This window comes from Mycteria americana, chromosome 1 (assembly GCF_035582795.1).
Source record: "Mycteria americana isolate JAX WOST 10 ecotype Jacksonville Zoo and Gardens chromosome 1, USCA_MyAme_1.0, whole genome shotgun sequence".
NCBI classification, from domain to species: domain Eukaryota; kingdom Metazoa; phylum Chordata; class Aves; order Ciconiiformes; family Ciconiidae; genus Mycteria; species Mycteria americana.
In genome coordinates this window covers 89924386-89937073 of record NC_134365.1, presented here as the reverse complement: position 1 = coordinate 89937073, position 12688 = coordinate 89924386, and the positions used below count along the sequence as shown (strand labels likewise).

At 43.4% G+C, this 12688-nt stretch overlaps 1 protein-coding gene across 1 annotated transcript; it reads left to right on the top strand.

The window, feature by feature from the left end:
* Window positions 1–961: 961 nt before the first annotated feature.
* On the top strand, window positions 962–12396 carry LOC142404784 (3 beta-hydroxysteroid dehydrogenase/Delta 5-->4-isomerase-like). Its single transcript, XM_075491788.1, has 3 exons — window positions 962–1115; window positions 7361–7525; window positions 11582–12396. The coding sequence occupies exons 1-3, from the start codon at window positions 962–964 to the stop codon at window positions 12394–12396; spliced, it is 1134 nt and encodes a 377-aa protein (XP_075347903.1).
* Window positions 12397–12688: the final 292 nt, after the last annotated feature.

Sequence of the window (12688 nt, the reverse complement as noted above, 5' to 3'; positions counted from 1 at the left end):
AAGGCACAAAGAGCCAGCCACAGCCTTCTTTTAACTAGGTACTCTCACACCAGACATTTCAGAGGTGAATCTTTTCCTCCTGCAGCTTGACTTTAACTTTAATGGTACATTAGACCATTTCATCACTTCAAATGTCTCAAGTATACTGAACAAATACAAAATCCCAGAGGTTAGTTTTCGATCGTGCATAGAAAGAGTGAGAAACCCATGCTATAATGGGGGAGCCCAGTATCCAAAAAACCTACAGCAGTAGAGTCCACTTCTCAAACCATTATAAACAGCTACTCCTACTATTTACGTTTAATTTTAATGCTCTCTACCTTCATATTAACACTGTATTACACAAGCAAGCACAGCTACAGCAAATTATCAGCATGAGGGTTTACCCTCCGAGGATTTAGGCACGCAGGACCACATCTAGGCTCAGACCTTGCTGCATCCAGAGCCTTCCTCTTTGAGGGGGGTTGGAAGCATCACATTTGTTCGCAGCAAAGGAGGCACGCAAGAGGGAGGGGAAGCAAAATGACCAAGGTGGTGCTCTGCAGTATATAAATACTGGCAAATCTCCCCCACAGTCTTTTGAGCGCTAGAGAGGTGGAACCAAGGATTGAGGCAGACTTTCGTGGGGTTTGTTTGACATTGAAGTTGATTTTGAGCATTTTCAAATTTGTTAATTTCTTTAGTTTGTAATAGTTTGTAAATAGTTTTTTCTTTGCATGGAAAAATGTGTAGGCTACTTCTGAATAGGAATAGCTAGCAAAAGTAAGACATGCTTTAAAAATTGTTGTTTAATGTAGGGGTTAGAGTTTGTTTTCTAGTAGTATCTCCTTCTGGTAACACCCTTTGATTTGTAAAGACTCCAGAGGTTGATGTTGTGTGTTCATTTCCTCAGGCAGGCAGTGAACCAGCTGGTCTAAGCGCAAGAGACAGCCAGTTCACCACTGAGGAGCAACCCAGAGCAATGTCCCTGGCTGGGGTAAGCTGTCTGGTGACAGGAGCAGGAGGATTTCTTGGTCAGAGGATTGTCCACTTACTGTTGGAAGAAGAGGAGGCACTGGCTGAGATCCGACTGCTGGACAAAGCCTTTAGCAATGAAGCACTCAGGAGGTTTGGAAGTAAGTACCATCTCGTGAGGACTATGTGTTGCGAGTATATGTGCTGTTGTCTCATGTGGATAGCTTGGAAGTCTTTACCTCTCATCCAAATCAGCTTTGCAGATAGAGGTTTTATTTCAAGGAAGTCTTGCTTTATCCTTCCCTTTCCTTCCAGCACAGAAATTGGACATAAAACGTAAAAGCAACAGTTTTCATTGCCAGATCCTGAGGCTTCTCTAGATTGGAAGAGAGACCTATATACTGTTCATGCAGTAAACAGGCTGCCTTCAACCCGACTTCTATTACATCAAAACTCACAGAGCAAAATTAGTGCAAAAATCTCACACTTCTGCTTGGTGGGAAGGAAAATGCAAGCATTGCTATACTTGGGGGTGTGGGGGGCGGCAGTGTAACCCAGAGCATACTGTCTTGGTCTCTGATGTGCTAGACTAGAAGGCAGTGGGTGCAAATGCTAATGGTTTTCTTCAACCTGTGATTAGTTTGGTTAATAGTGATCTTCTGGCTGAGAGTTGTGATGAGTTATCTTAAAAATTTGTTGTTATTTTTAATATTATCAGAGTTGCCTGGAGACCACAACCCTTTTGTGCCATGCACAGAAGAGACAGGACCCATTTGCAAAGGGCAAGTCAGGACTCTGGCTTCTTGAATGGACTGGAGACAGCACAAATGAGTGATATGCCCAGTGTCAGAAACAGTCTGTGGCGGGGAAAGAAGCTCAGAGTATTATATTTTAAATGTCCCATTTCCTGGGATCCTGAGCACACCTATAAAAAGCCATGTAGGAACCTAAATTCAATCAAGTTCTTAACTCCCTATATCACATTTACTTGACAATGCTTTCTTCCATCACATCTTGACCTCAAGACTATTATGCCTCTATACAAGCGACTATATGGGAACCCTTATGGAATAGCCCCATACGATTTGCTAAAAAGCCACAGTCTTTCTATAAAGCATTTAAGTGTCATCAAAGAATAGTAACAGTGCATCATAAACCTGGTGCAAATTGCACAAGCCTTTAGGATGGTTTTATACAAGTTGGACTTCCTCCTCATTAAGTCTCATTCAGCGTTTCACTGAGGATTTGCTAGGTGCCCTTGAACCTTGCAGCAGCCCTTCCTGCTCAGATTTCCAGGCAGTTCCCGCAGTGACAAAACCTGCAGCTACAGTAGACTGAAGCACTTGCAGCAGCAGGAGCGTGTGTGGTTTAGCACTGATGCAGCAGGGCAGCAACAGAAGCATCTGGGCTGCTTTGGGCCAGGAGAGCTTTGTGGGGATAATGGAGCTTCCTGGGGAGTGAAAATGCCTGTGTGAGCACAATCTTGGCTGGGCTGCAGCAAAGGTTTCGCTGTTCCTTTTTTTGTTAATAGGAAAGCTCTAGGACCTCTTTCCTTATCCTCCCTCCTTCCTCCACTGAACACTGCCCAGACACTCCCTCTCCTATTCTTGCAACATTCCTGCTGCCTATCTGATCAGCACAGGAGGAAGGGAAAAATCAGTTCTCAGAGCTTTTTTTACCCCACAAACAGGTAGTAGGAACAACAGGCTGGCATTTCAGATTTGTTTGAACTGCCTTGAGGCCCTGCACTTTGACTGGCAGTCCCTCTGTCTGTATCATCCTCTATAGCTACATCTCTTCAAGTGTCCTGCCAGTGCTTGTGCTTGGGACTACCTGAAATATCTTCCTGCCATTCCCTTTCAAGCCCTTCTCCAGCACAGTGACTCTTATTCCAAATACAGGGCTGCTGCAAAAACTGTGGGGCTGGAGTCTTCTGACCTGCATTATTTTTATTGCAGGGACTTTTAGTTGCTAGTGTATGTTGTTTGGATTTCCTGAATAGCCAGGAGCAGAGCTGAGTGGTTTGCTTTCTCACTAAGCTCTTGAGCACCTTTTACTTGCAATATCTTTGCAGAGTCAGGGCTGTAGGTAGTAAGACAGAGGAGTATGTGCAAGTTACAGCTCTTTGTTCCAGGAGACACTCGGGGACACTAGTCTTTTGTCCAAACAACTTCCCTGCTGAGACCTTGACCATTGCACTCAGTCCGCGTAAACAGTGGCATTTGCGGTCTTCCACAGCTCTGGGGAGTCCAGGATGATCCAATCAATGTCAAGTGCTGTGAGCTGGAGTCTGCCCAGTTACACTGTGTGGTTGAGAATGAACGTCACGTTGAACATGGTAATTTGGTGCCTTGGGTTTCCTACCTCCCATCTCCACTTCAAATTTATCTTTCTGCCTTTCCTGTGCTTCCACTTATGCAATTCTTTTTTTGTTCACTATTGCACTGGCACTTCTGGAAAAGTTGGAAACTCCTAGGTTGCTCTCAAGAGGATTTCTCACTATTTCAAAGCATTGACTCCCCCTTGCCTTATCCCTCTGTACATCTCCCCCGTCTCCCCCTGCACCATCATTTCATGTCATTTTTCAGAGACGGACATTTATAGATTGTGTGATGCTTGAGCACTGAGTGTTTTTGCACTGCTAGCCCAGTACTGCTGCAAAATAGAAGAAAAGTAGAGGGAGAAGGAATTTTTTTTTTCCCCAGGACTTTTGCTGGGAGAAAGTTCCTGCTCTGGGAAACTTCCTCCTGGCTTTTTGCTCAACGTTGCAGACATTACTTTGCCTTTATCACTGCATTCAAAATAGAAAGTCAGAGTAGCAACAGAACATCCCAGTAGCTGAAATGGGAACAGAATAAACATTTCGGCTTCCCTGGGCCAAAGAAGACAATAAATTGCTTTACCCTTTACAAATGAAAATAAGATGCAATTTTTTATTTTATCCTATGAATGCACAAAGTAAACCATTTTAATGAACCATCTAGTTAACCAGGAAAGTGGAGATCTCTCATAAGGAGTGGCTTTCTCCACCATCCACCCCACAGCTGTTAGGACCTCTGTAAAAGAGCACTAAGAAATTCAAGCTAAGTCCCACAGACATTGCTGTTTGCTTAACTTTAAGCAACATATAGAAAAGAGAAAGACATTTTAGGGCAAATAGTCTGACTGGATTGCTGAGTCAGGCACGGCTCACAACAGGACACTGAATTTTATTGAGTAATCATCGCATTTCCAAGCAAAAACTAACCCGTAGCAAGCAGGGAGCATTGCTTACAGCTCAGAGGACACAGAAACCATTGGTGAAGTAGATGAAGCTTTCCCAGTGGGTAGGTACTTTCTCATAATCACTGTATGCAAAAATGGAGAGCTGAGTTGAATTTATTCTTTTCCTCCCCCTTCCACCTGATACATACATGCTTTTCTGATGTCTGGGCAATGGTTTGTGCAGATGGAAATCAAGTTTCTCTCTGCTGTCCATCTCAGACTGAAACCACTGTCTGTCAATCATTTCTTCTTTCCTCTCTCTGCTTCCAAGCCCACCTGTAGTTTTCCTCTTCCCCCAGAGCAAAACAAGATCAATCTGCTGATTTCTGACATCTAGCTGATGCTGGTAAAGTGAATAAGGCCCATATTGTACTTACCACAGCAACTTCTGCTGGCTGAAGTGGAATGGAGGAGCAGCTTTCCTGCCTCATATCACACACACAACTTAAATTACAAGCCCAAACAAGGCACAAAGCAGCTAGACAGCAGCTTTCTAGTGACTGATACCAACTATCCCTGTGATCAGCTTTAAAAGGGACAGGTTTCTTTTGTATTTTTCCTGAAAGGTTTGATTTCCATTTGTAAAAACTTCCATTTTCCTAACTCCTGCCCAGGAACAGTGATCACTCTGAAGGGGCCACATGTCAGAATTTACATTGTGAAAACCATGTATTTCAAATCCTTTGGATTATTGCAACCCCACAAAGCCTTATTCATGGAGAACATCAACCTAAGGCCTGTACAAAGACTAATGTTTATTAGAGCAAATTATTGCCGTGAAACACCGAAATCAGGACTCAATAGTCAGGATGACTATTAAGCACGTATTCTTTATTGCAGCACTGGGCAGCACTGGGATCGCTCTGCCATAAGTGCTCTGCCAGGTTAGCACAACACATCAGTTCATATACAGAAAAATCATACATATTCATCAGATTTCCTGAAAAGGGAAGTTTTATGGTGATGAGTTCCCAGAACTCATTTACATAGTCCAAGCATGTGCAGTAAAATTAGGGTTAGGGTCTTTTCACCCTCCTGGTGGTCTTCCATAGTCTTCCTCACGTTGTCCACTAGTTGAACTTTGGGCTTCCTTTGTCCATATATAGTCATTGAGTTAGCTCATCAGTCCTTCGGCCTCGGAATGTTACAAGGAGGTCGATTTAAACTAGTTCTTTAGTGCTTATCTTCGGCACAAACCTCCTGAGTTCCTGTTATCAGTGATTTAGTGATTTAATTAGGAAGTCTAATGAGCTTGCTCAAGGCTTGCTTCGTCCTATCAGGTAAGAAGTTACAGGAAATGTCCCACCATCAACTCTGCTCAGCAGGTAACTAAAACTATCTTTGCAGGGGAAGAAAACAAAAGAGAACAAGGATGCAAGTGAAACTAAAAAAAATGCAAGTCTATGTATCACAGTAAGGTCTTTAACCCTTTCAAAATCTAACGGCCAGGTGCTTAACAAAAAGCTTAGCCCCGTGGTCTGACACTTTTGCATCCATACAAGTAGAGGTCAGTGTAAACCTTCTGGAAACGGAGCCCTAGGAAATTAATGCACTCTGAAACATAAAAGAGCATAAGAGAGCATGTGGCAGTGACTGTGCTGGGAGAGCAGTAACTCTAGATTTAGTAACAGTTTTGTAAATGTTTCACAAATTTCACATCTCGGACCAACTGACTGTGATAAAAAAAAAGACCCTCAAGCCTGTTGCATCCGAATAATTGTTAAATTAATACAGGATTACATTCTACCGTGTTACAGAGATAATGAGATAAAACCATTTTAAAGATACTCCCAATCAGTTCCAGACCCCAGTAGCTGTCTCTCTTAGTGTTTCTCCATCAAAGACATGGGATGAAATACTGCCTGCTTTGGAGCTGGTGACAAAAGCACTAGGATACACGAGATTTCAGTCACGGCTGAGGCTAAAAGCTGTATAAATTAACCAGGTTCTTCTCTTATCTAAAATGGGCATTTGATTATACTGGAAGAAGACAGAGCATCTGCCTGTGCTGCAGAGTCCCTTCCCAGTAGCTGTGCCTGGGGAGCCCTCTAGTGCAGCCACAGCAGAGGCTCGCGAGAGGACTTGCTGTAATGACACCACATTCTAAAAAGCTGTAAGTCATGCTGAGAAAGTCCTCTCCTCTCCCATGGCATAGCTGCAGCCAGGCCAGCAGATTTCCCAGGAGAGCAGCATCGCCTCAGAGTGTAAATTTCTCCAGGTGATCATCCTGTGCTGGCTCAATTTTGTTAGTGTAGTTCTGGGCTGTATAAGGATGCTTCTGCCCAGCAAAACTTAGGGGAAGGATGGCTCTGAGACCCAGGAGTGCACCAGGGTCACACACATTAGCTGCTGGGGAGGGAGGGGGCTTAAAAAGCAGGAGTTAAAGCAAGTCAGGGCTGAGGTAGCTCAGGAGCTCAGGATAGCAGCGTTAAGAGTTCAGATTTGGACCAGAAAGATGTGCATGCTACAAATGACCCCACAGCACAGATGCTGACATGGAGCCAGAGCTGGACAGAGTTAGAAGAGGGAGGCACAGTAAATACTGGCCAAGGTACATAAAAAAGATGTGTCAGAACTGTAAGTAATGTATTAGAAGAGCTGCAATATGGGCAAGGTCAAGGGGCAGAAAATAGGTGTGAACACAGCTCTGTGCACACATGCTGTGGGTGGAGAGAGATCATTCATCACCTTGAAGACAGAAGCATGCAGTGCCTGGCTGTTCAGTATACTTGGGTTAACACTTTTATAAATAGCCAGTCACCAGAACATGAACCCCTAAAGCTACTCCCCCTGTGAACTTTAAAATAGTCACAACTGAAGGAAGCTTCAGGCCCTTGCTAGCAGTGGGAAAGATTTCTCTTTAAAAAAAAAAAAAAAAAGAAAGAACGGTGTTGAATACTGGCTCCAAAAATACGGTAGGTAATGCAACATAGACTTCTATAGCACTGTAATTAGTACTTCACAATATAGCCATTGGAAAATGCCTTCTGTTTTGCCGGCTTTAAAATATCGCTCCTGTGCCTGGGCGGTCAGCACCTCCCAGGCATAGTGTCAGCTTCCACACAGCCCTTCACCACTCCTTTCAGTGCTCTTTTTAGGATGCCTGTAAGGTCTTTTGCTTTGTTTTCTGCTGCCTTTGCAGAGTTCCAGGGTAAGACTGAGGTGAAAATCCTGGAAGGGGACATCCGAGATGTGACGTTCCTGCACCGTGCCTGTCAGGGGGTCTCCCTCGTCATCCACACGGCTTCCATCATTGACACCTTGGGCCTCATAGAGAAGCAGCTGCTCTGGGAAGTCAATGTAACAGGTGAGCGGGTGAAGCACCTTCCGCAAAACCATGTCTACTATGTCCTGATCATCACCTGCTGAGGAAAGGGAGCACCTGACCTGTTCTTTTGAGCCAGATTAACTGGTTGTTCTGCATCTTGCACAGCCACACCTGTGAATGCAAAGCATGCATATGTGCAGCCCTGTGCTGGTCTGGCCCTCTCCACATGCAGCATTCACCGGTCTTCCACTGCAGGGCACTGCAGGATTAATTCACTCCTGTCAGCACTCACATATGCCCATCCTGAGATCTGCACAGGCTCTGCCTTCAGTGGGGATGGCCATAATACCATGCTCAGTGGACCTTTCTGGAAGCAATTCACCTCTGAAATCTCAATGCACATTTGAGAAAATCGGTTCTTATTCTCCCTCCCCATATAGCATCACGGCCTGTGTACATTTTTTAATTTTTACAAACACTAGAGGCTTTGGCTGCAATTACAGCTAACTTGCATTGCTAACATCCCAGACCCTGTGGCGCTCTGCTTCCTGTTCTTTTTCTTCCTCCTCTTCTCCTTTTCCTCCCATTTGCCATTATGTCTGTGTGTGCATGAATGCAGTTCAGACAGAGGAGCAGATGCTCTCTGACCTTCAGCTTATAATTAAAATTCATCCAATAAACTCAAGGCTATGGGAGGGAGGGGTTTCAGTGACCGCTCATTCAGTGATAGGATCTCCCTTTCTACTATGGAGCCCCTGTTCCTCATTAAAAGGTCAGATGAAGGGGGAAGGTTTTGGTTTAGAAATGGCCTGTGTGGCAACAGGTGGTGGGAAATTTAAATATATTTCCTAAAAGAACAACTTCATCCCCCTCCCTCTGATCCCAAAACCCTCTATGCCTTTCAGAGAACTGGTACTGCCTAACCTGCATGCACACTGAACCTCCCTGGCTGTGTTGCTTCAGCAACTTAGTGAGGATTTGGGGAAGATGTTCTTATTTATGTGAATTAGTTTTTCTGGTCCTTTGTTCCTCTCTGCCAATGATACAAGGCTGCTTCACAGAAAAATAAGGAACATATTTCTATAGGCACCATGTTTACAAATATTGCCTACTCACCAGTGTTCAGAGCAGGAGAGCATTCTTCATAGCTGAGTTGTCTCTTACATGCACCTTAAAAACAGTGGGATGGCATTTTGGTTGTTTTAGCCTGGCTCATTGCCTGTACATTCAGCTTCCAGACCCTTTCATTTCTGCTCAGTCAAAGCCACAAATTGACAGTGACCACAAATTAGAGCCCAGCGGGCAGCTTCTTAAGTCTCTGCCAGAAGGGAAGAGCAGAAAGGCAAGCTCCTGTAAATCTGTGCATTGGGTAGTATGAAAAATAAATATACAGGGGTGGTAGTTCAGAAAGAGGATTTGTAAAGCTTGCTCTCTATGAGCCTACTCCTGCTATAATCTGTTTTTCACAGCAGAATGTGTTGACTAAACCCATGGGGAAGAAAAAAAACCCAAAAAAACAAACAAATATTAAAAAGCATTCCCAAAAGCAGAAAGCTCTCTAGCTCTGAGCTGGAGTCAGAGCTAAAGAGTTTATTTAAGTCTGTCCCATCGTTCCTTTCGGCAGGTTTAGACTTAGGCACAAAGTACCTAGGTTTTCATAAATCTTTCATATCCCCCCTGCTAACAGAGTCTGCCTGTGGGTGAAAAAAGCCCACTGGGCCAGTGAGTGTTAGCTCATAACATTTGGTAGAATGAAAGCACACACCAGTCCTGCTCTGAGAGCAAACTGACCCTAAGATCAGTCAGCAAATAGTGCTGTCCTCTTTCCTATTTCCCTCCATTTCCATTCTGATGCTTTTCTGGCTTTCTGACCAGCCAAGACACAAGTACTTCATAGACTTGCAGGATGAAAGTTTTGTTTATCCTAGAAAACAGAACTTTTATAATACAAATGTGTCAAGGAATCAGATGTGGATGTTCACAAGCCAGAAGAAAAACAAGTTAAACTTGCCATGATGCAGGGCTTTCCTCTGTCTCACATGCCACACTGCCTCAGAGCAAAAATATCCTTTTAGGAAGGGAAGGGAAGCAAATTTTTAGGAGGAAGGGAATTAAGAAAATAATTAAATACAATCCAAACAAAAGTACCCTCTGTGAATCAGATCTTCAGCCAGAAGGGCTTTGTGTGCAAGCAAAACTTGGAGACCTGCTCCATGGAAGATTTACTTTATTACATGCTATGTGAAAGATGCTCAAATTCCCATTACTATAAGAACCTTTTCATTTTTTACATACAACTTTGATTTGCAAATAAAACACATTTTATTTGGGTGAAATTGATCTTGAACAGATACCAACTGCCAAGATAATTTTATGTTTGCTTTTTTTTAAACTTGCTATCTCATTTGATTTTATCTAGCCTTCTATACTTTATTACTTTCCCTTGCTTACTAAACAGCATCGAATGCAGGCTTATTTTTAAAATTAAGCTATTAATTTTTAAAATAATATATTTTATTAATTAATTAATTTTCCAGATGATCCTGGCTTATGTGTCACCTTAACATAGTGACTTGCATGAACTCACTTTTCAAGTGAATTTATTCCTGGCTGTTTTTTCTTTGCAATTCTTTAATGTTTCTTAAAGCCTCATCCAGATTTATTCTCCATTTGTTTCAACTTCTTTCTTTTTCTTGTTCAAGCTTGAAAAAGCGATTTTGGTGCCCTAACAATATTCAGTTCAATAATTCTTCCCATTCTTCACTCATTAATGGGTCTATATTTTGCTGCCAATATTCCTCGGTCCTCTGAACCTCTTTTATTCATTATATTCTCTTTAACAACGCTAGCCTGCTCTGCATTGTGCTGCCTTTAGTTGTAACAGACTGAGCAGACTTGTTAGATCATTTACGTGCCTCAATGCTAGTGTTTGATTTTATCCCCTAGATTTTAGGCCACACCCTTCTGATATCATATCAGTCATTTTAGTTTGATGTTCCTTTGCCAAAGACATTTTCAAATGTCTTTGAACTGTATCTTCTCTTCCAAAATCACTGGCCTTTTCACACATAATGTCTCTCATTACACCATGCACAACACATAAGGCAATTGTTGCCTCAAAGCTCAGAAGAAAAAGAAAAGAGTCTACCTGTAATTAAAACAACCCAATTTATTAAGATATTTATTTTCCCCTTGAATGTCCTTTCCTAGCTTAACCCTCTTGGCTACTTGAAAGACCTTGAACTTGCTTGGACTTCAAGGAAAACTTGAACTTCAAGGAAAACTTCTGTTTTGAAAGAGGAAAGGGCTCTTTCCTTGAAAGAGGAAAACAGAAGTTTACCTCTGCTCTCCTCGATGAAAGCATTATAATAGGATTTTAAAAGTAAGAAATCCTGTATTACTGCAAGTAAAATCCAGACTATGCCAAAAAAGGAGGCATACATACACAATCATCACTTTGCTCACTGCACTCTACTCTATGATCTTTGACTACATAGTATTGTGCATTGTTCTGAGATAAGATCTTTCTCTTCAGGCCCTCCTCCAAAGCCAATTGAATGGTGGATAGACTCCCACTGGTCTGGGTGAAGCTGATTTTGCAGCAAACCTTCAGGTCCCACATTAATGCTGTCCCTGCTTAGCAAACCACCCAAGACCATCCTCGAGCCTGGAAAACAGAGGCTTCAGCATATAGGATGGATGGTACCTAATGAGAGAGGCAGCTTCTGAAGGTTCTCTGCCTTAAGCCAAGTCAATCCAACCAACAGGCACAAGCCACTGAATCTGTGGTCAGCATCCATGCTAACCTAAGCAAGAGCAATATTTGACTCTTGGCATAAAAAAACCCCAGAGCATGCAATTAAGACCAAGTGTTCATCCTTGCTTAACTCCAGCAGGTGCACTGACAGCACTTAAATACAGATTCAGAGCAGGTTCGGTTTCATTGAACTTTCTGCCCAGTTCAAGACAGAATTCTTCCAGCTGCAGAGAGGGGAGACCTGGCCAAGCTCAGGCCAGATCTTGTTTCTGATCTAAAAAGCCCACTTTTCTTTGCTTGCAGAGCTCTAGACTGATTTGCATGTTTCTTTTTTGAAGGTACTCAGCTACTGCTGGAGGCATGTGTCCGCTGTAATGTCCAGCACTTCATATATACAAGTAGCATAGAAGTGACAGGCCCAAACTGCAAAGGTGACCCAATTTTCAATGGTGATGAAGATACAGCTTATAAGAGTGTGTCAAAATCTCCTTATGCCCAGAGTAAGAGACTGGCAGAGGATTCTGTGCTGAAAGCAGATGGCCAGGTGTTAAAGGATGGTGGCATGCTGATGACTTGTGCCCTGAGATCCATGTACATTTTTGGAGAAGGATGCCCATTTCTTCAAGGTCATCTGGATAAGTGTCTGTTGAACAAAAATGTCTACCTGCGCTTCTCCAGGAAGGAGGCTTTGGTGAACCCCGTCTACGTGGGGAACATTGCCTGGGCACATGTGCAGGCAGCCAAAGCCCTGCAGGTCCCACAGAAAGCTGAGCACATCAGGGGGCAATTCTACTACATCTCAGATGACACTCCTCATATGAGCTACGCAGATCTAAATTATGAGCTGACCAGGGACCTGGGGTTTGGAATTGAACCCCGCCTCCCCATGCCTCTGAAAATGTTGTATTACTTCTCACTGCTGCTGGAGATCGTGAGCTTCTTGCTCAGGCCCTTTGTCAGATACATCCCCTCCACCAACCGTCACCTGGTCACTCTACTGAACACCCCATTCACCTTCTCTTATAGAAAAGCACAGAAGGATTTTGGCTACATGCCCCGCTACACATGGGAAGAGGCCAAGCAGTGCACTGGTCAGTGGATGGCCTCCATGGTCCCACAGAGAAGGGAGTACTTGAAAAGCAAGGCTGCCTAAGTCTTAAGAGGAGCTGAGACCTGGCTAAACAAGTCGGGCCTTGAGCCAGAGGAGAGCTGGGTGAACAGCAGCAGCAGATAACTACAAAGCATTTAAATGAAGACTTTGTGTAACAGCCTCCTCATTCCGCCCACTCTCCCTGCCCCAACCCAGAATAAATACAAGTGAAATGTTCATTTGTTTGTTGAGTACAGGGTGATCAGGGTAACTTTACTGTATAGTCCACATCCACTTCTACATTTTGTGCAGCACGAAGAATATTTTAGTAAGACTCCACACAGTCCATGGTGTG

Excerpts from the sequence above, each read along its gene's own strand:
- LOC142404784 (XM_075491788.1), top strand. The coding sequence starts at position 962 with ATGTCCCTGGCTGGGGTAAGCTGTCTGGTGACAGGAGCAGGAGGATTT. Across the intron at positions 1,116-7,360 it reads AGCACTCAGGAGGTTTGGAA|AGTTCCAGGGTAAGACTGAG; the intron begins GTAAGTACCATC and ends CTGCCTTTGCAG. Across the intron at positions 7,526-11,581 it reads CTGGGAAGTCAATGTAACAG|GTACTCAGCTACTGCTGGAG; the intron begins GTGAGCGGGTGA and ends TCTTTTTTGAAG.